Genomic DNA, 27,986 nt, shown 5'->3' on the forward strand with positions numbered 1-27,986 from the left:
ACCAAGAAAGAACTAGAACAAAGAATTGTTTAATTGCTTAACCCTTTCTCTTCCAGGGACCAGAGAAACAAGTTTTCTGCTCCTTCTAGTGAGGGCAGTAAGGCTTGTGTGTTACCTCTACAACCGCAGGGGCAAAGTTTACGAGATGATCATCTTTAGTACTTGAAAAAGCGAGAAGCAATGGTCATTGCAACACTAAGAGAATCCTTGAGTCTCCTAACAGAGAGCCCATTGATAGAATACAAAAATAAAGGAGGCATCCCTGCATATCCCAGGCTAGAAAGAGTTAACCAGAAAGAGCAGGAAGAAGCTTTCCCAAAGAGGGGGTTGAAGTAAACAGCAGAGGTCAATAAAGCAACATCATCTCCCTACTTCTCCAGCACGTTTTTTCCTTCACCAATAAATACAAATTCCTCATTAACAAGCGACAAAGCAGGTAATCTGCCCACGACAAGGGGAAAAGGGGCTAGAGGCAGAAAGATTTTTCTCTCCCCTTCTCTCCCATTATTATTTATCTTTTTTAACCAAAGCAGTCATTAAAAAAAAGCAATCCACTGCAGAGGCAGGGAATCTTGTAGCTTTCACACTGCAACTGGCAGGTAAAAGAGCTGCACTGTCTCACAAGGGTAAAACCAACAAAAAATAGCTGCCACAGCAAAAGGTGAATGGGGAGGGAGAGGTCTGTCCTCTTCAGAGCTTTCCATCTCAGTCTCTCAGTTTAAAAATCAAAGTCTGCAGACATTGTCTACTGAAAGCTGGAAAAAAAGTTTGAGTGGGAGGAGAAGAGGGGGAAAAAAGAGGATGCATCTAGTAGGAAAGCCTGAAGCAAAAAAAGAAAAGGCCAGACCATGTTAAAAAAGCCACCCAAGTGAGAAGAATTTTCTGCTGTCTCTGGGTTATGAAGAGCATTGAGTGCCGGGGTACACCTGGGGTGGGGGAGCTTGTACACAACCAAACAGGTAAACCGAGCAAGCAGTCACATCTACCGCGCTGGTACCGTGTGAAAACAAGCAAACATGCCCTCAGCAGCCAAGTGACAATCTGTCCCAGGAGAGCTCTGCTTCAGCAGGAGAAGATGGAGGGCGAGTCTGCCATCACAGTTCAGCAGAGCACAAGGGTAGCCAGTCGTTTCTGGGCGGTGAGGGGCATGCTCCCACAAGACCGGGGTTCGCGAAGGCTCAGTTTCACCCACACGTGAAAGAGCAGATGGACATCTTTGTCTGAGGGGCAGAGATCAGGTCCCAGTTAGCTCCCCTGCGATTGCAAGGGAGTGCAGGGGATCTCTCTAGGCAGGGAACAGTGTCCTTGGAGAGACGCTGCCAGCTACGAGCCTCTGTGACCTCTCTCCCTCCTGTACAAGGCTCACTCATCTCATAAAGACTGTTCTGGAAGGGAGAGGAAGCCAGTTACCTTGATCAGCCAGCACTGCGCAGTCTCTCTCATCAACGCCTGGCAGCCAGAAGCAGCCAGAGAAGGAAAGGGAGGCCTCTCATCTTTCCACAGCAGGAACAGGAAGACCAGGGATTGCACCACATGGAAGAACAGCCCTAATGCAGCATACACACATGCGCACACACTCCCAGACACACATCTCGCACCCCTGGGACCAAGGCTAGCATGTTCAGACCTTCAGCAGTAAGAGACACGAGACAGCGCAGAGCAGTTAAGATCTCCAGGGGCTCTTTGGTCTTAGTTGATAGTCCTAGAAAAAAAACAACCTCTTCTGATTCGGTTGTAGCACAGCTGTGTAAGATCTATTTGATATTTAGCATTTGGCAACTGCAAGAGGGAAAAACAGGGCTGCATGTTACATGAGAGGGGAAGGAATGGAAGTACAGTGCTGCATTTCTAGGTGTACTCCTGGCTTTGCAGCCAGAGTCAGTGTGTGGAGAGCGGGAAGAGGAAGGAGGGTTCCTGAGAGGACCACTAATCCATCAGATGTTACACCAACAATGAGGCGGAGAAGGCCCACCTTGGCCAAGACAGAGCAGCTGACTGCACAAAAATGTTGCTGTCTAAAAGCTCGAAACTTTACTTGCAACATATACACGGTGGCAACGTTCTCAGCTCCAGCACAGGTGACATGGAGAAGAGAAGGTGAATACAGCTACACACATTTTGGGCAACGGAGAGAGAAGCTCTGGAAGAGTGCTGTTACCAGCCCCTTTCCTCAGTAGCTTTAGCTACGTGAGTCCTAGTTCTCTGATCAAACCTGCTCCCGTTGCTGTCACCTTTCTCCACGGGTTCACAGACCACAGAAGAAAGTATCAGAGCTGGGCAAGCACATCCTGCCCTGTTGAGCTGCACATACACAGTGCCTTCACTGATTCATCAACCAAGACAGATGCCCAGGGACAAGACAGGCAATATCCAGTCCTTAATACAACACAGCTACATCTGGTGACAACGTGTTAGAGATGGAAGCCAGAAGAAAGATGTTATGGGACAAAACTGGTGTTTCATGGCCAACAACCCTAAACCAGGGGCCTCTAGACAGGCTGGTAGCACAAAAGCAGAGTCAAGCTTTCAAGACCAAGATCACTGAAGTAAATTCATTCCATAACCCCTGCCCTAGGTTTGTATTTTATTCAGGAATTTAACATCCCCTCTCCAAATGCATGAATGCAGGCAACATCCCCCTGTACCAGATCATACAGCAGCTCTGGAAGAAAAAAATCACCAGCTTACACTGCTTACAGACAACTCAAAGACCCCTGTTAGGACTAAATTCCACTAAAGGCAAACCCCGGACTGCACTGCCATGCTGCTCAGTAGCGTGACGGGAGAAGGAGGAGGTGGTGGCGATGGTTTAAAGAGACGGCCGCTCCTGCCCCTGCCAGCTTGTCCTACTCTGTGCATAGTGCGAAACAGTGCAGTCATTCATCAGAGAAAGTTCAGGACCAAGGAAACTAGGTTCCCTTTCAGCCAAACAATTAGAGGAAGGAGAGGCAGTTCTGTTTTAGCTGGGCCGGCACTGGACTTGCCCCTCTGAGCTGTCTTCATCATCTGAGCCTCCAGCCCCACCACTGGTCAGTCCTGTAATCCGGTACCCCATGTTCAGCAACATCACCTCCAGCGGGTCTGCATTCATTCGTCTCTGGTTCGCTTGGGAAGCACCTTCCATGTCTACTACAACGCGGCCATTAAGGGTTTCACTCTGCAAGACAAGAAGGGAGAGAACTCAGCAAGGCAGCGCTAGGACCAAAGAGGGGCTGTTACTGCTGCTGCAACTCTCGAGAGATCCCAGTAGGAAAGACCGGTGTGTGTTACATGTCACGACAACAAGGCAGTCTTTTACTGCGGCTCTTACCTCTGGCCTCGGGTTCCACAGTCGTACAACTGGGTCAATGCCACTGGTAGCCAGGAAGCAGTAACTGGGATGAGGCTGGAGACAATTCACAATCGACTCGTCTCCCTGCAGCACTCTAACAAGGTTGGTGGTTTCTTTCTCCCAGATGAAGAAGGAGCCGTCATCTGACCCACTGACTATGTACTGTGCATTGCTAGGGTGAGAGGAGCAGAGACTGGAGATCACAGCTCAGAGCCAAAGCTAGTCTCTAGCAGACATGAGAATCTCAGTTGGCTTCTATAATCAGCAGGCTGCCACCCCTCACGCTTACGGATCCAGATAAAGCTTTCTGTGTTGGTTCCCTCCATCCCCAGGATTCATGTTTCTCAATCCCAAATGGCTTTTCTGAAATGCTAGCCCAACCGGGTCCTCTGTGGATCTGCTACTGAACCAGCTATTCATGCAGCCACACAAGGAGGAGAGTTTCTGTCATCTTTTTCAACCCTGCAAACCAGTGTCAGCGTCATTTTATGAACAGTCACATGAGGCTACGCATGAGGCTTTATCCGACGGAAGAGAGCATTCTGCTGCTGCTCACACTCCTGTCCTGCATCCCTATTACGCTCTGCCAACATACCTGCCAAAGAAATTGGCCTCTTTGATGTCTGTAGTAGTGTTACAGTGGCCACAATATCGGAATTTGTAGTCGTAGCTGCGCTCCCTCAGCACCATCTCATCCTCTGAGATGGAATCCTTGCGGCCTGTGGCTCGCAGCCGGATGGGGCCACCCCCTTTCTTGTCTTCAGCTGGAAAGACAACAGATTTCCCTCATCACAATTTGGGGAGGAACATGTTCTCAGCAAACAGAAAGCACTCTAGGAGACCCTAACAGCTTTAGAGAAGAGTTAAGGACAATTCCAGCAGGGAGCAGGGCTTAGAAGCACAAGCTTCCTTCCAGATTATCTCCTGGGTACATCAGACTCCTTTTATCATACTCTCGCTCAAGAGCAAACCAGGACCAGGCACAAGGAAAGAACAGGCTCAGGCCAGTTTTTGTGCACAGTACCAATCAATCTCTCTCAGAAGTTGGGGCTTTACTTCAGAGGGGCAGTTTAAGGAGAAAATTCCTTGTCTGATCATTAGATTTTAGTATAAACTTGAAGAACCACACTGAACACTGGCACTCACCGTTATCACTCTTGGAGAAGAGGGCTGCATTGATGTCTCTGTCTAGTGCATCGCAGGCACTGCTATGTGCTTGTTCTGGGAACTTCCCTTTAAAGTCATCCAGACACTCCAGTGCTTCTGCCACGTACTTGAGTTCAAAGAGACAGCGGGCAAGACGGAAATGGGCTTTCAGGTGGCATGGATTCAAGGATATGGCCTTCAAGCAGTCTCTTAAAGCATCGTAATGGTCCCCATCCCTGAAGAAGAGGCAGGGGTGGATTAGATAGCCCAAGCAGAAACAGCATACATTTTCCACTGCTGTTTCCCAGCCCTCATTTCACTCCAAACCTTGTTGTTTCCAGCTCTCTCTATGCAAGCAGACCCCCCACAAGCTCACGTACTAATAGCATTTGCTGTTTCCCAGGGGCACCATCTGACCAAGCTCAGCTTCTTGAACGCACCTCCACGCGTACACAGGCAGCCCTGTAATGTGACCACACAGGGAAGCCCAGCAAGTCTTGACCTGCCATTTTAAATCCGACAGAGCAGAGCTCACTGATAGAACACATTTAGGGAAGTCCTTTGAAGATGGAGGATGCACAAGCCCTCTGGCCAAGCAGACACAAGGCCTCTCCTGCAAGGCAAGCAGGGCCTCCTCGGAGCACGGCAGCTCACGCGTGCCCCTTTGTGGACGCACAGCGTGGCAGCATGTTTCCCTGCCCACAGTCACAGCCACTTGTAGCCCTCAAGAAGGAGCTACAGAACCACCACACTTCATAGCCCTGATGGACAAATATCTAAAGCAGCGGTCTTTTCTCACCTTTATAAGAAAAACCTTTAAGTTTAGAAATAAGCGTTACAGCAGACTGGTATCATAATGGATATTTATATCCTATTTACAGTTACAGGAGACTATGCTTGATTTCCCTAAGCTCCGTGGCTGTGGGAATAAAAATGCCTCTGCTTGTGCTGTGGAAGCAGGAGAGGCTTGACGAGTCTTGCATGCCCGTATTCAGTTCAGACTGACAGAGGCTGAGAAGCCAGCCGGGGCTGACAGGCCTGGTGTACCAAGATCGAGCCTAAACTGTTCAGAGGCACCACAATCCGTCTTAAGAGAGTGCCAAGTCTCCATATGATGGCTAATAATAATTTCACACCTGTAACCTACATGCACCGCACCTACCAAAGTCTGAAATAGTCCCAAGGAGAAGGGGGTGAACTGCCCTGTACCTTCCACAGGGCGACAATTTTAGATCACGTGGAGCCTGTGTCAGGAAAAAAGGTGCTCCTGTGTCTCTACTCATTAAAGGGAGCTCCAACTCTTTGGGTTACATGCTAAGCAGCGCTTATTCAGTGCCACAAGCATGTTCTGCAAACCATTCATCCTATTGCTCCCTCCCATCTAGGTGGATATTGGCCACATATTACAGCTTGCTAGCACAGTACAGAAGGTGGCGTGCCTTGTCCATGAGATCTGCAGCAGAGCAGAAGAAACGCGGTTCTTGAGGGCTGTCTTTGCAGCACTGTGTCTGTGTTAATCCAGGAGGCTGGATGCACAGCATCAGGCCACTTTTATTCAAAGAAAAAGGGAATAAAAGTTACCTGTTATGATGACAGATGGGTGTCTCGCATTTTCAGAGCTGACTGGGCTATTAGCTGCTTTGCCACCCTCAAAAATCCTTCAACCTCAACTACCAGTGTCAGACAGCCCAACAGACTGGTGTGAAAATGTACACGTTGAGATGTAAAGCAGGCACTGACTTCTCCCATTGTTACAGGTTTGACTCAGCTTGTGCAAAAATGCTCTAACTAGAAATCAGCTAAGTACTGTCAACATAGACTGCTAAAAGCAATCTGGAGAGTGATGCAGTTGCCTTTTACGAGCAAATTTTAAGAGTACAGCCTTAGAAGTGCTGCAGAGTATGAGCAGCACCTTAAGGGAGATGAGCAAGGGGAGGTTAGGAAATTACAGACCTTCCTTGTTTCTAGGTCTCTCTGTTATTCAGAGAACAAGGCCAAAGCAAGACCTGCAGTATTCTGCAGGGTGGCCTATAGCTGTTCCTGCTCCGAAGGTGAAGAACACCTTAGAGACACACGGAGGTTCAGCGTGGGTCACTGTCCAGCTGCTTCACCCTCCTTCTCAGTGACATCCCAGCCACCTTCTGCCACACACCAGTAGCTGTTCCTAGCAGAAAAGTGCCCCGTCTTTTCTGCACCTGAGAAGGTATCAGCTCAGTACTATTTAAATTCTAATCATTGCATGCCACAGAAACCCATTGTGCATATATTTTCACATCTTCCTGCTACCAAAAACTGTAGCAAAGCACTAGCTGACACACAGAAAGGTTCAGATCTGCCAACATCCTTCGGGAGAAACGATTCCTATAGGAAAAATGTCATTCATGAGATCAGCACTCAGCTTCTGTCTTCCATTCCTTAATCCCAACCTATTGTTCTTCTCCCTCTGAACACTGAGGTCTTTTTGAGGCAGCTCCCAAATCTCTGCTATTGCAAAACAGCCAGTAGGCCAGTTACCAACAGTCACAACAACTGCTGGCTGCTCTTTATCTTGGCAAGAAGATAGGAGAATTCATACTGGGGATTTCAGCAGGGAGAGGAGAAGGATATCCTCACAAAGCAAATGTAGATGAAGGACCACAGCTATTTTAAATATGTTAATGGCAAGTCATGCTACTCAGTCTTACTCTGCTCAAGGGGACAGACACTAAAATAACTCAGCTGTATCTTGCAGATGCAGCCCTGGCTATTGGTCAGAGAAGACATTACCTACTGCAGAGGCCAACAGCCTATTTTGCAACAATCAAGACAGAACCTCCCCCAGACTCTGAGGCACCAGTTGCCACCTCCCCAGATCCCTCAGAGAGGTTTGTTTCCAGCCAAGGGGAATGTGGGTTAGCTGGGGTAACACGGGAACCACCGGGTCACATCTGACTATCTGCAGTACTAGTTACTTGGATAAAACAGCAACCAAAGCAACTCCAGGCAGTCCTACAACAATCTTGTATCATGAGATATGAGATTATAAAGCACAGTAACCATTACCTCATCTGTTGACAGCAGATTCAGAGCCATACTCTAATGCAAATCAGAACTATCCAAAGAAACGCAAACGCCCTTGGAGACACTCATAATGCTGTTACTCAGAAGTGGATTTTTGGTTTCTTTTTAAACAGGAAAGGAACAGAACATTACTCAGCATGCCAGTAGGCAAAATGATGAGCTATTGCCAGCTGTGCTTGCCTGTGCGGTATCTGTGGCCATAATTTCTCCAACACGTGCTGCTGTGCAATCCCCTTGTTATGTGCCAGAGATGACCCACTTACGGCTTGATCCAATAACCCCAACCCTGCTCCGCACACAGGGAAGCCAGGTGCTTTGCAGTGGACAACAAGGTACCCGTGGCACTCAGCAGTCAGGCACCAGCAGTGCCTGTGACACTAAACTCTCTGATAGTCTCAGCTTCCTTACCACTTGCGCTTCATGTAGGCAGCAGCTCTGTTTCCATACAGCATGGCATTGTTGGGGGCTTTCTGGACTGCTTTGCTGTATAGCTGGATGGCTTGAGTCCACAGCTGGCAAGCAAAGGCCTCGTTGGCTTGCTGCTTGATTCTCTCCAGATATGGAGGTAACTCCACTTGGGGACTGAAGGGAAAGAAGAAAGGAGCACAGGTAAGTCTCACATGCTAATGCTCTGTTAACGCCAGTTAAATGTCTGCAGTGTTTTGTTCTAGCTTAGCAAGTGCCAGCAAGCATTAGCTAATACCACAAGTTTCAGAAAAAGGCAGAAGAGACCCTGAATCTGAATAACCTGAATTTAGGAGGAAGGTTTTTTTTTAGACCATCATTTGACTGCTTCCATTTTTTCTTTACATACAGACACATACTCAAAATTGAACAGTGGGTATTTTAAGCATCTAATCCCTCAGACTTCACCAATACATCTTTGCTTTGACTGCAAAAACAATCCTTTTAACAGAATGCAAATTCAGAAGGAAACCAAGCATCCGAGTTCATAGGGCTGCATAAGGTCCATACTCAGCAACCCAAAATTCCAGCCACATCTCTGCTGCCGTGGTGGAGGGGCCATCTAGAGGAAACAAGCTGAAAACATTCAACAAAGTGACTTTGGTGGAACCTAGACTACCCATATATGGTATTAAACAACTGTGTCTTGACTTTTAACCATGTTTCATCAGCTGGAGGAAAAACAGTCAGCAAGATGTGCTTCAAGTCTGCTGCTGCTTCACCCCAACTGCATTCTGCTCTTAAAGAAAGACAGCAGCAGGAAAAATAGAGGAGGGCTCTCCATTCATTCCTAGCTCACATACAGACTGCAGGAATAATGACTCCAATGTCATTGTCGTAAAGCAATTTTGGCTGCTTCAGTTCAGTTTGCAGCAGGCAGGTACCCAAAAAAATGGCAAAGGGAAGCAAGGCTCTTTTGACCCGACAGTCTTCCCATTTACCAAGACACAGTTCCTGCACGTCAGGAAGTAACAACCACTCAGGACAGCTAAGAACACCTTGCTTCCAGGCCTGAAAAGTCATTTCTTAGTGTTGTCCACAGTAATTCATCGTAAGAGGGGAAAAATCCTCATGGACAACATTTCTCCCAGGATGCTCTTGCCTGATCTGACTCTTGTTCATAGCTCACGCACCAGAAGCAAATACAGCTCCTAGGACAGCCATGTGACAATCAAGCCAACACGCCAAGTGGATTTGCATTTCACACCTTGTTTAGCAGCACCAACCCCTGGCAAGAGGAAGAGGACAAGAACAAAGCCGTAAGGCTTTCATGTAGGTAGAGCTGTCCCCTTACCTCACGTGTGCTCTTCCTTCAGACAAGCGGAAGCCATTGCTGTGGAGATGGATGCCATTCGACACTCCATTGGTAGAGGTTTTTCCATTCTGCACTTCTGAAGGTTAGGGAAAAAAAAAAAAAAAGTAGTAGATTATACAGTGTAGATTATACAAACTAATACCTGAAGCTGCAGGGTTTTATTTTACAGCAGAGCCAAGCCAACGCCACAGCCCCATTCAGAGCAGAAATAAAACTTCCACGATTCCACACGCCCCACCTCCTCCAGCCGCCTGGATTTGATTTGCCTTCTTACATTGACTACAAAATCTCTGCAGTATCCTTCGCAATACAACTCTAGAACAGAAAACTAGATACACATAGAACTAAGTATATACACGCAAAGAGAGGGCAGCTTGAACTGAACTGCCTTCAGACTGAGTCAAGGCCATAATCGGAGTACCTGACTGATCACCAGAAGGCTGACATTTAAAACTGCAGAAGTATTTAGTAACGTTAGTAACCTTGTATTTTAGATTCACTCAGATAAAGAATCACAGAGCTAAGTTGTTGAACATTTAATAGAACAAGGAGGATGAGTAGAACCGCCGCAGGAATCCAGTAACGGAATTCCAGATGCTTTCTTCCTTTTGTTCTTTTCTCACCCTACTGCTCAAGGAGCCATTACAAGCTGAAGTAATCCTCTGAAGGTCACGCAGCCACATCATCTGCCATTTCTATAGAAAATACTCAGCTTAAATTTTCACAAACTGCATTTATGTTGCAGCCGGGAGCGCTCCTGCAGCCACTTCAGAGGTTGGGAAACTGGGGACACTGTCCAACCAGTCTGCTGAACTGCTCAGAGATTTCAGCGTACAGAGACATGCATGCACATGAAGTTCAGCCTTTGTACTGATACCGCCTTTTCACAGCCTTTGCCTGAACTTTCTGTGCCCAACAGGGTGGAGTGTTTGCTGCAACTGCACCACTGTGAGCCTGTTCAAACGCTGTCCTGCCATTTAAAGCGTGACCTCACCAGATACCACAGTACAGATCACCCACATGCATTCAAGACAGGAGAGAAAAGCAGGCAGGGCATCTATTTGCTACCAGGATGTGAGTGTTAGATTAAGGCCTAAGGCGCGCTGAGTACACAGATCAAACTCTGCCAGAGCGCGCTGAGAACAGAGAAGGGGCTGAGCAGGGAACACTCCCTGCTAAGAGCCAGCCCCTGCCCGGGGAAGAGCATTATAGCCATTCACCGCGTACTGCCTGCAGTATCTGTGTGCAAACAGGCCCTGTAAGAAACAGGGCCAGGAATAAAAAGGCTTTTGGATATACTTACTCGTCAAATAAATGACTTTTTGATTCAACTATCTCACCACCAGGAGGGATATTAGTGCCAGGCCAGATTCTTAGACCAGGGAAGAGATTGTTCTGTCTCCTTCTTAATGGGTGTATAAGGGGATAACAGATGTAGTCTACATTTTACTAATAAGTTTAAAAAAAATGTTTAAAAATGTACCATTTCCATGCCTGTCCACAAAGTTTTCCCCCTTAGTTGAAGGCAGGATACCAGGACCTCAACCACTCTACGAAGTCGACTTTATCCTTTGTGCACAGCTTTAAGCATTCTCCTTAGTTCACACAGGCATATACCTCTCAACAGCTCACTTCTCCCCTCAAGACACACTTTTTGTCACTCTGTAGAAGGGTTTTAGAACTCAGGGTATGAACTGCACTGCAGACACAGCCCAGCAACAGCCGTGCCCTACTTCATTTTCCTAGTTCCTGCCCAGGCTGGGCTGCACCCTGAAAAAGAATTGTGTAGTACGTGATTTCACTCTGTCTTCCACTTGCTGTCATGATAGCATCATACTTACCCCCTGAAGTATGGCACTTCTTTGGGAGGAGAAAAGTGTATGGTCGCTGTTTGTATGTTAGATCAAACAAATACACCTAAGGAATGAAGAAAGAGAATGAGACAAAAAAAGCCAGTGAAACATCGATGCTCAAGTCACAGAAATAAAACAGGGCTAGATGGGTATATGGTTGCACATTTGTGTTTTGCTATTTCCAATTTTCTAACTGGGAATCTTGTTTATAGAGAGGTACGCACAGGATGACAGCAGTACCAGTGGCGTGTTCCATTCCAGCATTGGGTTCAGAAAGAATAATGTTGAGAAACAGGAGCCTTGTCTTACTCAAGAGGTAAGAAAGCCCTCTCCACACCTACAGAACTTAAAAGATGACCTGACCACAAACCAACCTGCTCAAAAAGCTTCAACTCCAATAAGATATTTTAACTATTTAACTAGCACAGTGATCATAAAGAAATCAAACATTTATTGACAGAAAAGAGGCAGCACACTAAACCAAGGCAAAAGTCTCTCTAAGATGAAACCAGGATTTCCTGAGAAACGTCGAAAGCAGCCCTGCGAAGCCCTAATTTAAAACTGGTATAGGAATTGACAGCCCAGATCAGACCTACAATTCATCTAATTCAGCACCTTCTCTTAAAGGGAATGAGTGCACGTGTGAGAAAGAGATATGTAGAGGACAACCACAGAGTAACCTGCCCACAAGCGAAGTTCCTGCTTAATCCATGCTGATTAATGCTGTCAGGAGGATTTTCTCATTTCACTGATAAGCTTTACAAAAGATCCATGAATATCACCCAGCGCTCAAAATTAAAGCCATCAATATTCCAGGTGAAGGCCCTTGCTTCTGTAAGTTCCTTATTCACTAGACTCTATTACAGAAGCAGTTTGACATTTCAAGAATGAGTTATGAAATCTTTTCTAGGTCAGCAAAGGTCAGTTCCAGAACTGTTTTTTTTCCTCTTCCAGAGAGTGAAATGTGGACTGGAAAACCAGAACAGAACGTGGTTCAAGTGTGATCAGTGGTAGCATAACAAATAAATCCCTAATACCAAGCATTTAGTCTGAATGAATCAGAAAGTTTAAAATCAATCATATTACCCACAGAGAAGTTGCTATACCCATTTTCAAGAATGCACAACAACGTATGGTGACCCAACAAACACAACCGAATGTGAAGCTTTCTGCCAAACTTTAGCTGTCATCTTACCTGCTCGCCTCCCATGTTGACTAAGAGCTCAGTGCCATCAGGACTGAAGGTGACGTATGTGGCCACCAGAACTCTCAGCCGGTTGTTGTAGTCCGGAAGCTTCACAGGAAGGTGCCCTGTGGAGAGAAGAGGTCCATACATATTAGCGTAACTAGTAACCGTTGTCTTTGTCCTACCCCAGCTGCTCCCTTTTACAAGGGGTTGTCAGGAGAGCAATGCCATGAAGCGCATGCACCTAAGTGATTTTCCATTTCCTACTGCTGTTTATTGAATCCTTTCATCAGCCAACAAAACACTTAGAAGTGCATAGCTGCCTTTTCACAAGTTCTAGATACCAATTCTGCAAGGCCATCTCCATACGAAGAGAAGACTGGATTATAACTAGCCTGCTAACAATAAAGTCTGCAGAACCCAGCAAATCTGTTTTAGGGATTCACTACGGATTTGGCTTCTGTGATTTGTGGCCATCTGCAAACAAATACCTCCATCTTCAACCCTCTAATCAGGTTTCCTTAATAAAGCCCTTAGCACAACCAAACCAAGGCTCCTAAATATTCAGCTCACACACAGGTTCTTTTGCTTCAGACAGCAGATGTGTTGCATGACCAATTCAGGGGACCTAAGAAATCCTCTAGCGGGACTCATCAGAAGCAAGACTGTCAAAATTGGCCTGCTGAACATGCTGGTCTAAGATATTTTAAAAACCCAAACATTTTGGGGAAAAAAAGATAGTAAGTAACGAGCACTGGAGAAGAACGTCATCTAAATTGCCCAGATACTGCATCGCTGAGTCTTCATCTGCAGGATGAGGACAAGCCACTTCTGTGCCAAAAAGATTCTGAACAGCAGCCTTGCTGGCAGCAGTTCCAGGAGAAAGCCTACAGCGTCCAGGTTATCCAATCCTTGACTTTCCAATAAAAGTGACAAAGACATTTACGCTAGACAAGAAGAAGTAAGGCCAGCTCACCAACAACACACCACTGCCCAATCAGGGAAAGTGGGCAGGTAACATAAGCAAGAATTCACAGCATAGAAGTGAAATAAACTGCAATTCCATGGAACATCCCTGTATCAGAGAAGAACTCTTCCAAGCAGTGGTTTCTTGTGTGATGGGCAGAACTCCGCTTCTTCAGGCATTAACTTAAAGTCCTATCAGTCACCCCCAGCACAGGTCCCAATACCTGCCACGTAGTACTGTGCCGCACCATCCGGGAGGGGTTTCTGTCGGTCGCAGAATGTGTGTACTCCAGCTGAAGGACTCTGCTTCATGCTTTTTCTAGCCAGAAAGAAGAACAGTCTTATAATCACAGCTTTCAACCGCTGGAAGCCTGATCAACGCTGACACTTCTTGTTCACACCAGAGGGCAAGGCCTCATGCCTATACAGCTGTGCAGTCACAAGCCTACCTCACACCACCCCAGTGGACTCACACAGATCAAAAAGACTGTGAGTGACAGAAAAGACTGGGTAAAACTTCGCAGTGAGACAGATCATTGCAACTCCCCCTTCCCACCAGAGCCTCAAACAGATTTCTGTACCACTCACGTCTGCCCAGAAGGCCCAGAAAAGCCGGGTGCCACTACCTGTGGTTGTGGATCATGCGTATGTCGTAGAGCCGCACGAAGGGTCCACTTGCCCCTACTGCTAAGTAGTTGTTATCTTGGGGGTTGACCGTCAGGCATTTGGCCTCCACCAGCTGCCCGCAGTACTCTGTCAGGTCTATCAGGACTTCTGAACGTTTGCTGTTCTCTCGCAGATCGTACTGTCTGCAAAGGGAAGAGAGAGTCAGGCAATTCGTGTCACTAGATAACAGAAGCGGCAATAAGAGAGAGGTTAGCTTTCCGTGGTGACCAAACCGAAGACCACTCAAAGCAGCACATTTATACTGCTCAGTAGTGACCTACACTTAATTACCCGGCTTGTGCACGAAGAGATGACACTAACGACATTAACAGTCATTTGTGCCACAGGCTACTGGAAGCATCTCAGTTCAATATACACTAGGCCTCGGTATCAGGATAACCATTAAAACCAGCTCTATAATGTGCACAGATTTATTCAAGTTCCAAATTAAACTCCAAGTCATGACCTCACAAACAGTAGCTTGTATGAAAACTGGAACAGACTCTCATAGTAACATTACTCATTTAAGAGTCTCAATGACTCTGGAGGGAAACATTGCTCAGTGTTGTATTTCCCTTCCATTTGACATGGCTGTTCCTTTCTTGGCCTCCCTTTCCAGTGGAGGAAAACAGAGGAGCTGAGGAGAGTATTTATCAGAGAAGTCTACATTTCAAGATGAATCCTTCCAGTTTCAGGAAAGGGAGAGATTAGCTTAAGCTCTTTAGTATAGAGACAGTCTCTCTTCAGATCTGTGCATAGTACATACTGCAATGGATCCTAATCCAATTAAGTTTGGGGCAGAACAACCGGAGTTCTGTACCTGATTAGCCCGTCTTCTGCTGCACTCCAGAAGGTGTTAGGCCACATGGGAGCCGTGGCAATCCGCTTAACTCTGTTGGTGTGATCTCCAAACATGTGGATGGTCTCCTTGACAGTCAAGTCATGGACGTGCACCTTGGAATCTGCAGCTCCCGTGATGAGGATCCGATCCCCTGAATGCGGCAAGAACTGTGGGAGACAGATTTGACATTCAAACCGGGGAAGTGCTGAGGCTGTTCACACAGACATCGCTGAGCCGCCCTGGCAGGTCACAGAGCAGCTTGCTTTAGGAACACAGGATGACCCGTGTTATTACCTACATTACACGCATGCCAGTGTGCACACTCAAGAGTCACCAGCTACAGTAGCACACAAAATAGTCTCTTCATCACACATCCCAATTTGCTACAACTGTTTCCTTTGACTTTACAGAGAGAATGAGATAAGCCTGGCAGCTGCATAAACTAAGAAGCGCAGGTATGAGATTTAATGCAATTTTTTCCTAACATTAGAAATATTAAATTATTTGGGGGGGGGGGGGGGGGGGGGGGGGATTGCTTGCAGGAAGATGTTTCCCACCAAGGATCTATCCTCTTGCTGCTTAGGTTGCTGATTTTGTTAGCCATTCATTCCTTCTAACTATATACCTTGACAGAAAAGATGTTTGCAGTATGTCCTGTGTGCATAGAAAGGAGTTTCTTGTGGTGCAGAGGATCCCAGACAATGGTATGCTGGTCATCAGAGCCAGAGGCCAACAAGCTAAAAGAAACAGAAGAAAAGTATGCATCATGTATTCTTCTGTTCTAAGCTGTGACCAATTTCTTAGAGTGGTTTGACCACAGACAGCCATTAAGTTAATTCAGCTCTAAGAAGCCCACTTCCTCTCCTCAGCTATGTGTTCTTGTTGCTCCCCATGCGCCAATCCATTCAGCCAGTTCAGGGAGCTAAACCAGCCAAATATCAGCTCCATAGAAAATAAAGCGAGTGTTTTTCGTTGGTTTAGCTCATTGAACCAGCTCACCACAGCTTCAGATGGCACAGGGGAAAACAATAGGAGCATTTGGTCAACAACAACAAAATGCAGGGCCTCCATTTTCCTTATTAGCCTGGCTGCATTAACTGCACCACATCATCCCCAAACCCAAGCCAAGGCATTCATTCCTGGACTTCGGATGTGCCCAAGCAGTCCCAAGCCAGGGCTCATTTAGTGATTCACAGACTGCTTTTTAAGTGCAGGGTGTGGCAGCGGTACTGCGAGGCGCTGTTTGCCTTGTACATCTATCTTCATTTGAAGCAAAAGAATTTGACATCTGCAACTATCGGCTGTTTTAAACTTATTTCCTTGTAGCCAGATCTCTTTCAAGTACATGAAATTTTCACCGGTAAATAATTCTGAAGAGTATCAGACAGCAGACTTTGGAACTTGTAAGAGGCATGTCAAGAAATATATGCTCTTCCTTCCATCCAGTCATTTCTCATGCAGATACTCTTTATTCCACTTGGTTAACAGAAACGCTCTTATGTTTAGTTTCCCTTTAAAACTGCAGAGGGGTAAACGCTCTGCCTCCCTCCCTTATATATTTGTCCCCCAGCAGAAGCTTTTAACAGCATGGTGAAGGGGGTGGGGAAATGTCACTACCAGCTGGGCAAATCCCAAAGATCCATTCTAATCCATAATACCACTTAAGAGAAGGGAAGCAGCCTTCAATCGCCACTTCTTAGTCTGACCATTTCCCTTCTGAACCCACTAAAGTGGCATTTCTAATAATATCCAGATATATTTAACAAAATAAAGCTTCTTTTGAAATGTGAGCTCTACTACAGTTCAAAACTTTGAGCTTGAGCTCCACTTTACTAGGAATGGGAAGCAGCTGCTTATGATAAGATGACCTACATCCTACTCTTGGGAGAACCTGGGGTTATCAGTTTGTTCGTCCCCTGAATCAGGCCACATACTTACTCTCCTTTTTCATTCCATTCTAGACAGTTGACACACCCAGAGTGACCCTGAGGAAAAAAAAAAAAAGGGAAGACAGTATTACACAAACTTCAGACTTATCAAACAGAGCTGTTCTAAGACAAGGACACAGTGAGCTCCCCACACATAACAACTTGTTCCAATACAAGCAGGTTTTTTTATTCCAACCCTGCAAAAAAACCACCCACATGGCAGATAAGCACCTCCAGAAAAGATAGACATGCTATAGCAGTTGGGGTAGAAAAGGCAAAATGAAACAAAACAAAACAAAAAAAAAAGTAGTGTTGAATAAAATGGCAGTTTAGTCTCAGAGACTACAGATGAAATCCTGCTGTACACATGGAAAGGTGACTTTGCTTCAAAAGCCGTTGGCTAGGCTGACAAATTACATGTACAGGTTCTCTGCGAACGCAGGGAAAATGCACTTTTGATAACTCTTTTAGAAGCACCTTGCTGCTGGGTGACTATATCATCCATCTTCATCCAAATTAACTAACAACCGTACCAGGAAAGACTAGGGGAGCATTGAGTAGCGTCTGATATGGGAGATGCGATTGAAAAGGGGGACAAAAGAATCCTTTCCTCCTCCAAACCAAGGTATCTTAAGATCTTTTTAAGCTGTGTCAGACTGCAATACAACCACCTATTCTTTAGGCAACACATTACACCCTTCAGCATTAGAGCTGAGTATCTTGAACAGCTGACAACTGCCTTCTTCAGGCACCGCTGTTGGGATTAGCTGACACACACCGGTTAAAGGCTCTCTCGTAGGTGCAACAGGTAACGCAGAAAGCTCACACAAGATCTCACTGAGCTATTCCTGGCTCTAATGCAGTTTAGGGGACTAAGTAATCAGTATCTATCCCATACAAGAGAGAGAATTCCATACACTCCCGCATGCTGTCCTTTCTGCGGCAAGTTGTACTTGTACTGAGCAGCTCCGTTTGCTCTTTAAACACTGCCCACTTACCTGCAATTCTGCTTCTAGGCCCAGGCGTCGAATGAATGGATCGGTGACATGATAGTGTCGTTCGAAGCCCAGCGCACCCCTCTCCTGCATGAAGCAAACAAGCGCCACACTGACTACAGCAAACAAAACACTCCTTTTTCCCTTTAAGAGAAGATTCAAGAACTTCAAAAATCAAGCAGGGACCTTGCCAGGTATTGGGGTGTCCATAGCATCAGGTACCTGTCCTGTAGTGGGGAGACATCATCTGCATCATCTCCAGGTAGGCAGTTTGTAATCCTTGCCCCTGAATTCGTTTAAAATCATGTTTATCTAAATTGTCAGGCTCCAGCTGGGTAGCCAAGACAAGGTTTGAGAGGCCCACACTAAGACAGAATAAGTTGCCTACTTTGGGCCAGAAACAGAAGATACAGAAGAGCTTGGGAATGCCTGTCATCACCCCTTGGCAAGGATTTCAGAAGCAACTCACTCCTGAGGACTGCAGTACTAGACCACAGCTGCTCAGGAGAAGTCTGCCATTACACAGAACCTGTCCTGAAGCACCACCACCACAGTGGCAAAGCATTGGGGAATGTAACTGGACAGCATCCTTTAGAGATGGCTTATTCCATCAGAAACGGAGTAGGAGCGTGTAGCTGCAGTACCACAGCACAGCCTGTTCTACAGGGAAGAGAACAGCTGCCACAGAACTGCGTCAGTACAAATGAAGGTGAAGAAAAGCAGGACAGTTGTTTCCCCTGTGATCTCACAGGGTTCACAGATGCATTAGCAGATGGCTTCGATGAAAGGCGGCCAGCTGCAGAGGCAGGCATGAAGAAAAGGGAATGCAAGCCATATTTTGGATGGAACATCTAATGTCCAAGGAGATTCCTTCCTAGGACCTGATCCAGCCTCGGTCCCGTCCCATGCCATGCTATAGTCAGGCAAAGACAACTTAAGCCTTCGTTATCACCATTTATAGATGAGAACACTACTGTCAAAAATTACACTGATGGTACTAGGAACATGTTAGTAGTCACAGAGCAGACACAAAGAACTAGCGTACTACATTACAGCTCTGCAGACCCATGTTAAGTAATGAACTCCACACAACAAAAGCTATTCGAAAACAAAATGGAGACAGATATAAGGGGACTGGAGGAAAAACAAAACAAAACAGGCTTTTTGTAGTAACTTCCATAACAAACTTCAAACCCCCTGACATATTTTTATGCATAGCATTCCCCAAACACTGCTAGGCCCAGTGCAAGGTGCTGCAGTTATAATTGCGTTGCTATTGCAACCTCAGTGGCTTTGTGAGGTCTGTGCAGTAGGATATTGCTTTGCCTACAAGGAACTGTCAGACGTAGCAATCTTCCCAAGGTCACACATGAAAGTCTAACAGAGCAGACAGTATGAAAAAGTCCCAGGCTAACTCTCTAACCACAGAACCATCCCCTCCTTGTTAGAGCAGCAAAATAAATCTTTGCACATGGATTAAATTACAAGCTTATAATACAAAGTTTGGTACCAAACTGCAAAGTAAAGTGAGCATTCAAGCTCCTAGTTCCTTATTCTGGCCACTAACAGACCACTTTCGTGAATGCTGATTACCAGCAAAGCTGCAAACGATTTAAGGCCTCCGAGTCCAAGTAATAATTGCCTATTGTGTCTGCTGTAGCTAGTCCTTTCACGTTAAGAGATATTTCACAAATGCAGCCATCATATGACTGATCCGACCACCGTAGAAGTTTTTCCCTACACAAAGGAAGCAACACACCACTCTTTAAAGAAAAAGAGACAGAAAGAGACTGAGATCATTAGCTTTACTACAGTCAGAAAATACCTTTGATGGCAAGATCACAGGAAGAGAACACAAAAAGAAGCAGACAGAAAACTCATGAGGGAAGCTAGCTAAGGGTCCTTTATGGTGCCCAAACACAAGTAGCTATATTTCTCTTTTCAACGTTGTACTCAAAAGGAACAGACCTGCTGATGTCAAACTAGCACGGTGCGCTCCTGCTAGGGAGAAGAACTGTATCCCTGTTATGCCATACTTCATCCCAGCTCTTCATTAAGGATAGTGACAGGTCCTATGTGTTTGTTCTCTTAAGCTTCTTATACAGCTTATCAATATATAAGTAGCAGAGATCTTTCAAAAGTAAAGGCACCAACATGAGTATTTCCCAATCCAGCATGAACACTGATTCTCCACCTGCTCTCCACCCAACACAAGCGAACGCTTGGCTAACACATACCTTGATCTGTCTGTGGATGATGTCTCTGGTAATGTTTGCTTTTGCCATCTTCTTGCAATGAGGCAGACGAAAAGAAGCTATCGGAAGAGCTGCTGTGCATCCAAGCATGCCAACAGAGCAAAGATCCACACTAAGGGCATTTAATTACCTGCAGGACAGAGCAGGGAGGGGAAAAAGGCAGGCATACAAACATATTAGGCCATTCATATACAATGTCAAGTACTTTATTTTCAAAAAATAGCAGTGGCTAAGAACTGAAAAGTTTTGTATAAAGGCTCCTTGAAGAAACTCAAGGATGGGAAGGAACAACGTTAAGACTGAAGAACATCTGACTTAAGAGGCCATCCCCAGTTTGTGGAGAAATTCACGACGAGCAGAACTCCAGGACTACATCAGCCTAGAAAAGCCACGTTTCTATGCCAGCAAAGACCCTGCAAGTCCAGGGTAGCGTCCTGTTTCACAGCTTGCCTCCCACCACTACACGTCCACTCATGTCCAATTTCACATTTCCCAAACTCTACAACCAACAAGACTTACTATGTTGTGAATAAACAAGGCATAGATATTTTTGGCCACCTCTTCTCTCTCATTTACTACATTTGATTATCAGCAAAAAAAAAAAAAAAAACCCCAACCAAAAGGCCATAAGTGTTCCTTAGAAATCACAACAGCCAGCCATCAGGTGACACTATCATCTGAACACCCAATTACGTTAGCAATAGAAAAAGGGCGATCATTTAAAGTTTTATTTCCAGGAGAAATCAGAGTTTTCCACACTCTTAATGGAGTTCCATATTTAATGCACTAACTGAAATAATTTAAACCCTATAGAATTAGCTACACCTGCTAGAAAACATTCAAATTGCAGAGCGATTGTCACAACCCTGCTCCGGACAGGCTGCCTAGCAAAAGACCAGTTAGTCTCTGAGAAATGATGTAATTCACCTCAGTTACACACCGCAGGCCCTGCGCTGTCCCGTTTTGATATTTCTACAGTTCTCTTTAAAAAATAAATAAAATTTTAAACACCCATTTTGTCCTATGTAACCCAATAGTTTCAAACTCTCTTTAAAAGCATTTACAAGCAGAACAAGCCAAAATTTTCAAATGAGTCCTCTTTTGAATGAGGAAATGCTGATTCATTGAAACAAGAACATTTCACAGAAACGCAGCAACAAATAACTCCGCTGAGGTCAGGCAGAAGTTTTGACAAACCCTGCCTGATTATCTACCAGTTCATCTGTCAGGTTGCTGCAAAGCGAGGGGCTTCCACCATTAGCAACTTCAGGGCCGTGCAGCCGCACTGCAGCTTCCACCGCACAGCAAAGCCATGAGGCTCCTGCACCCCAGGATCCCCAAAGTCCTGGGCTTCAGCTTCAATTTGCTTTCAAAAAACTGTTAGTGTGCATACACAGGCATTTCCCCATGGGTAGGAAGTACCACGAATTCACGTTTCCTCACAGAAAGCAGAGTTCGTCCAAAGTGGAAGCTTGGATCGCTTTCCTAACACAGCTGGCTCCTCTAGGCAGCTCCGTGGTGAACACAGAAATGTCTTAGACCTACAGATAGCAAGAAAAGCCACACAAACAAACTACAGATTGGATTTTCTTGCAGTGGGCTCCTAAGCAGGATTTTTAAGGTAGCTATAGGATCTCTCCGATACAACACACAGAGAAAAGGCACAGCTCTTTGTAGGGCTCTGAAGATCAGCGTCCCTACTGCAGACAGCAGAAGACAAGCAGCCCTCACGGTTGTATTCCAGTCCTATTTTGCACATATGATAAGAACAAAATTGATAAAATTCCCACAATGAGAGCGCAGGCCTTGAATGCAAGGCAAGTCAGGGCGATGGGAGGACTTTGCATGGCAAGCCTGCTCCCAGTCCATGCCCAGCAAGGGCTAATGAGGCTGTACTTTCACCAGGACCGATTCAAACCCCAGATGTACACACGGCAGGCCAAACTCACCACCGTCCAAGTCTAGTTTCCACAGCAGATGTGCCCAGTAAGCCAGCGGCCTCTGCCACACGCCTTGAGTTCACCATGGCAGAAGCAGCTCAACTCACACCCCCAGATGTTAGAACAATCAGCTGAGATTTTTGGGACCCCATCATCTGTTTTAGTGCATAAATTGGGGCTCCCCTAGAATCCACTGGCCAGCCTGAAACTGAGCTAGTATGTATGTAGTTGTCCATCATGTATTTATTTGATTCACATTCCTTTTGCTCCAGGAGTAGCACCAGGAAAGCTAGCATGCATGCCCAGGAAGACACCTCATGTTTCAAGCATCTTTAACCTCACTCACCCTCATGTTAAGCAATAGTTGCTTCACTCCCAGGCTTAATAGCAAGAGGCAGCACTGTGACTGCATTTGATCATCCGTATTTCACACTAATTCTTGTAGTAGGATGATTAAGCTATCAGATTTTGATACCTATCCTCTGGCTTTCCACATGAGCTTAGCGTAGGTATTGTTTTGCCTGTTTATGGAGACAGAGTCTGTAAGGGGACGACAACAACTGCCCTTATGAACAGCTCACACGCCTGGGACGGAGAGGAAGCAGGCACCCGCAGCAAAGCGCCTTGGCACAAGGGCAGGTGGATCCTGCTGACTCTGCAGCTCAGAGGTAAACATGGGAAACCAGGACAGACCCATCGCTACTTGTGTCTACATAAACATGCCAGCTGGGCTAAATAAGCTACATTGCTGGAGACACCCAGGAGGACGTGGTTTCCAGACACACTTTTGTGCTAAGTTCTGCAAGCGAGAGAAGAGGACTGCTAACTCAAAAAGCAGCTTCAAGTTTGGATAGACTAAACGTGCAGGGATGAACGGTATCTGTGATGTCTCTCCTCCAGTTTCTCCAGACAGCCTTTCCAGCTAACAAGCCTTCACCTGCCCTTCTCCTGGGCTGGATCCCCACAGACCGGCCTCCTTAAACAAACCCTCCAGGATACGCAGGCATTTTCTCCATCCATAGCTGCAACAGGACAGAGAGACCTTCCATCGCTCTGCAACACCTCAGCAGCTCACCCCTCAGGCGAGGGACTCTGGTACTCACTGTACGAAACCCAAGATCTTCTCACCTCTAAGATTATATCCCAAGGCTCCCTTCCTCCTCCTCCTCCGCACAGCCCTATCAAACACACCAGCCACCCGACCTCACGCAGCACTTTTCTGCAGGAACCTGTGACCAGTGACTGATGACAGTTAAACAACTTTTTCCAGAGAAGTGAATGATCCATTGCTCAAAAGTACGTCATCAAGAGACACGAGGGACAATATTCCAGCAGATCTCAGCGCCTCAGTCTTGTCTGCAGCTTTCCACTCTTCTTAGTGCTTCCTTACAACATTCCCAGGCTCTGTCCGCAGCCCCCCCTCTCCAAGCGGCATCTGGCTAACTCTTCTTCTTCCCTGCCAGGCAGGGACTGCTTGTCTTCCTCTTTAAGAGCAGTTTAGTTTTCTTTTGATCTTAGGACCCCGAAGAGGCCTAATACCATGCCAGAGCCAAGCAGGCAGTCACCTCCTGACTGACAAATGCCCCACTGCTCTCTTAAGACCCCTGGAAGTATTTTTGTCAGATTCCCTACCTCTAGTCATGGCTAATTTCTAAACAGCTCCTTTTTATTCAACTCCTATCTAGCAAGAAATGGCACCAAATGACCTGAAGGACACACATGGAGAAATGCATGTTCATGGAAAGATACAGATCTCCCGTACTCTACAGACATAAACAACCCATACCAAGAAGCCGGTTTACTGCTAAATAAGTTACTGCAAAACCACTAATACACTATACATCCACTCTTTGACTGTATGAACAGGATGCTCAGAGGGAACGAACATCCAAACCCCCCAAAACCTACCACTCCTTAAGAGAGACTCAAATTCTCTTGCTCTCCAACAAAGTCTCCTCTGCCACAGCATTTTACACCTTCTGGAACTCTCAAACACACACTGGCCAGAGGAGCACAGCAATACACAGTAGCTTGCTATTTCTGTGAGTGTTTTCAGGATTACAGATGTGTTGTGGAGCTTCCCAACTCCCTGGACAGGTCATTGTCAGCTGCGGTAACTCAGAGGTGTTCTCAACAAATCGTCGTTCAGCAGGTCTCAACAAGAGATCAACACATCTTAACTTTATTTCTTGAAAGATAGAGGTCAAGAAAATCATCCATGAAATCTGCCCTTTGGTTGACAAAGCGGAATAAGCCAGAGTTTAAAACAAAACATCTGATGCAAAACTGACTTTAAACATACTAATACCAGCATCCAAGAATATGCTAGCAAATTGTTCAGTGCCTAGTAAACTCAAGATGCTGATGCATGCTTTTTAGCATTTGATCATTAAAAAAAAGGACAGGCTTGGAAAAAAAAAAAAACAGTCAAACGGGAATGCACGAGCCTAAGGTGCCTCTCCTGCCTAGACAGGGCTTGGTTTGGTGACTGAGTGTTGTAAAATGCTTAAAGGTCTCCCGGAATATCTGTATATGCTTGGCCAAGAAAACTCTAAGAGCCTTTCTCGCTTTCACGATGCTATTTTTTGTTGCTCAACAGGTATTCCACAGCTACAAAGGCTTTGGCAACCTTAAATTATCATGGAATCACAGACAAAGAATTAAGAAGTCCCAAATCCTCATTCCAGGTCAGACTTTGTCCATTAGCCACAACTGGTCACAATCCCAGACTCACATTCACCATGAATATGATAGTTCTCGAGTTAATATGCGTAGAGCTCTTACTATGAAACAAGCATTAAGTGCTCTTAACACTAAAGACTATATTGACCACACACGTAGCTCAACAGTCTCCAATTACGTTAGAAACTGAGCCTGGCATAAAGCATAAAATCCCCTAAGATTTGTAGGCCTCCCGGAAAATATATACATAAATAATCAGAGAAGAATAAACTGTGCCTCCGATTTCTTAGACACATACAGGCTTCCAATCATGAAGCCCGTTCAAAGAGTCTGTCCATTTGTTACCACTAAAGGTATATAAATTCATATAGGATGTTCGTCTTTCAGCAAAACCTCTGGTTTTTTGTTTCAGCAAAACCGCTGTGCCAATTCTGTTCACTTTTAGATACATTGTTTCCTAAACCATCCACGCAGTTCTCTGGCTTTTAACTAAACCTGCGCAACCAACTCGTGATGAAATGAGAGGATTAAGCCCCAGTGACAAGGAATAATTTAGGCTAAACCTGCACTATCGCTACCAGTGATGATCCCACAAGCAGCTTCACTTTGGCTATACATAAGAGATCATCGTGACCTTTTTTGGTCATTTATTAGATGACACTGGAGCACGTTCCTCCATCAACCTTCAAGAGCATCTCTGGCACTCAATTCCGAGCAAGGACAACCTTCCCTCGTCCCTCACTGTTCCAAACCTGCCTGGAATCCCCCAGACAGGACTAAAAACCTGGGATCCAGTTAAAGCTGTCACCTCATCCACAGTAACAGCCTCTTCTCAAACGACACCCTGAAGCGTAGAGAGGACCATCCCACCTGCAGTTAGCTGTAGTTGGCTCGTCAGACTCTTCCGCTCCTGCAATGCAAAGCTCCAGAGGCAGAAAAAGAACTTTCGCAACACTTGGCCTTTAAATCTGCAGTCAAAAATTAACAAGCCACAGATTTCTGCAGGCTGTGGGCTCAAAATCTGCCAGGCTGTATTTACACTGACAGTAACTTAAAAGCCCCTTAAGCTCCTGGAAAAGTACACTTTCAAAGGGTGCTTTGGGGTATGGGGAAGAAGGGGAGTAACAAAATTCTCTGGCTTTCCCCAGCTGACTCTTCTAATTTTCCCAAAACACTTGCTCTAAGTCTGGAAACAAAGCCTCGACATTGATAACGCAAACAATTCAGTCGTTTTAATACTGAACGGTCCCAATGCAGCTGGGATTTGGGGGGGTTGCTCCTTTGCTTCAATGTATTTTCCCCTCGCAGAACCACCTACACACACACCCCTACCTCACCTACACACACAGCAATGCACTGACACAGAGAAGCACCCTGCAGACGTGGGCTTCAAAGTTCAAACCGGGGGACCACCGCCCTTCAGAAAAGCTCCATCAACACTCAGAAACTCCACAAAGCAGCAGGACTCAAATTAGCAATCTTAAATAAGCAATCCAATTCCTAACTGTCTGGATGTGCCCAAGTTTCTCAGTCTCCAAACTCAAGGTCATTGAAAAAAGCAGCACTCTGCACACTACAAGCCTTGCGGATACGCGACTCATCCCAAAGGAAGATTCCTATGATCCTTCCCTTAAGCATCTGCAAATTACTTCACCCATCCAAATACCACCTGGGACCCAACCCAGCAGGCTCCTTTAGCCTCACAACTTATTTTCCCTATCCTCTTTACCTTGACTTTCCAAGAGGTCATGGATCAAATTAAAATATATACATACAAACAGGTAGATTTTTTTAAGCAAAACTAGAGAAACAAGAGGAAATTACCTAGTTAGCAGCAGACACCTCATAAGAAGAAGGTTTTGCTACGGCTGAAGGAGTTGCCAGGAGCAGCAGTCGCTCCCCAGGACAGATGGCTCAGAATACAGAGCCAGCCAACAACAGAGGAAGGAGTTGCTTACAAGAGAGGTGGATAGAAGAGGTAGGATCCGAGACCTGACAGACCCAGCACAAGAGGACAGTAGTGTCAGGGAAACTCCGATATGCCCAGAGACGCTGGCCCACACGGCGGTTACAGCTCAGGCAGCAGCCCTCTAAGCTGGCATCCTACCTCTACCCTTCATTCTCCAGCTGACACGGCCATCCACAGGAAGAAAGGGAAGATGCAAGACAACACCTCAGCCCAGCACAAGTAACAGCCTGATGCCAAGACCCACATGGCCCAGTATCTCCAGGAAGGAGTTTAGCCGGCAGACGCTGACAGAGGAGGAAAGGCTGATCTCCTCTCCAAGGGAAGGGGCTGCAGGACACCCACCGGGGCAGGGGAAAGTTTCACGTGAAGGCTTTAGCGAGGGAAAGGTGAGCAGGGGAGGGAGCGGGGCAGAGTCAGCCCTTAGGAAAGGGGAGAAGAAAGTGAGGATGGGGCAGTGCCAGCTATGGGAGGGGGGAAAAGAGAAGCCAAAAAGGCAGGGGCTGAACCTGGCAGGGGGGTAGGTACCAGCCAGAGGATGCAGGTATCAACAGGGCCGGGGAAAGAGGTGCTTGGTTAGAGGGGGAGGGCAGGCAGAAGGGATGAGGGGCTGTGGGGGGGGCTCAAAGGAGTGCTTCTTAAGAGGGATAGGGTCAGGCTCCTAGCAAAGGCGGGGGGGGAAGCCTGGCAGGGAGATAAAGGGGGGGGGGGCACCTGACAGGGCCTGGGGGGGGGGATAACTGACAGCAAGGAGGGGGATAGCAGGGGGTGTGGGGAGAAAAACTGACAAGAAAGGGAGGTAAGGGGCCGGGGGGGGGCGGGGGGAATAGGTGACAGTGAAGGGGGTACGGGGGGGGATAGCTGAGAGGCAGGAGGGGCTGCGGGGGCGGGCGGGGCCCGGCCGGCCCGCGGGACCGTTACCTGTCAAGCCTCCCGGGTGCGGGCGCAGCGGGCACTGGAAGTTGCGAGGCTCCATCCATGCGGGGGGGAGAGCGGGATCGAGCGGAGGGGGGGGGAAGCCAGAGGGGCCCCGCAGGCGCCGGGCGCCGTCCCCGGGGCGCGGGGAGGGCCCTCAGGCGCGGCCCGGCCTAGGCCCCGGCCGTGCCCCCCCGCCCCCTCCCCTGTTTACCCCCTCCAGCTGTCCGGGGCTCAGCAGCACCCCCCGCCGCCGCTCTCCCCGCGCAGCTCTGCGCATGCGCCACGCCAACTGCGCCACCACCCCCCTCGCACCGGCAACAACCCCGACTCCACGCAAACGGCGTAAGTCGCTTTCGAGAATACTTCGCCGTCCTGCCCCCCCCCCCCCCCCCCGGCCGCCGCCACCCTGTGATTGGCAGCTCCCCGAGCCAACGGGAAGGGGAAAGCGCTTCGTGAGGGGCTCGGCCAATCGG

At 46.8% G+C, this 27,986-nt stretch overlaps 1 protein-coding gene across 2 annotated transcripts; it reads right to left on the minus strand.

Moving 5' to 3' along the window:
• Positions 1–13: 13 nt before the first annotated feature.
• WDTC1 (WD and tetratricopeptide repeats 1) lies at positions 14–27,635 on the minus strand. 2 transcript variants are annotated; one of them, XM_050909888.1, is made up of 16 exons: positions 27,517–27,635; positions 19,990–20,137; positions 17,756–17,839; positions 16,768–16,814; positions 15,455–15,566; positions 14,809–14,996; positions 13,949–14,131; positions 13,547–13,641; positions 12,366–12,481; positions 11,159–11,234; positions 9,297–9,393; positions 7,946–8,119; positions 4,478–4,713; positions 3,927–4,095; positions 3,311–3,503; positions 14–3,157 (listed from the first exon to the last, which is right to left on the minus strand). In XM_050909888.1, the coding sequence occupies exons 2-16, from the start codon at positions 20,095–20,097 to the stop codon at positions 2,960–2,962; spliced, it is 2,076 nt and encodes a 691-aa protein (XP_050765845.1). In that variant the 5' UTR covers positions 20,098–20,137; positions 27,517–27,635; the 3' UTR covers positions 14–2,959. The 2 variants fall into 2 exon arrangements, with proteins under 2 accessions (XP_050765845.1, XP_050765846.1); XM_050909889.1 differs by lacking the exons at positions 14–3,157; positions 3,311–3,503 and adding an exon at positions 3,530–3,793.
• Positions 27,636–27,986: the final 351 nt, after the last annotated feature.

The sequence above is a fragment of the Gymnogyps californianus genome, chromosome 22 (genome assembly GCF_018139145.2).
Source record: "Gymnogyps californianus isolate 813 chromosome 22, ASM1813914v2, whole genome shotgun sequence".
Classification (NCBI taxonomy): Eukaryota; Metazoa; Chordata; class Aves; order Accipitriformes; family Cathartidae; genus Gymnogyps; species Gymnogyps californianus.

Bases quoted from the DNA above. Each gene is read 5' to 3' on its own strand.
- WDTC1 (XM_050909888.1), bottom strand. From the start codon at position 20,097: ATGCTTGGATGCACAGCAGCTCTTCCGATAGCTTCTTTTCGTCTGCCT. The intron at 16,815-17,755 runs GTAAGTGGGCAG...TTTTTTCCTCAG, and splicing joins GCCTAGAAGCAGAATTGCAG to GGTCACTCTGGGTGTGTCAA. The intron at 3,504-3,926 runs GTATGTTGGCAG...CTCTCACCCTAG, and splicing joins GAGGCCAATTTCTTTGGCAG to CAATGCACAGTACATAGTCA.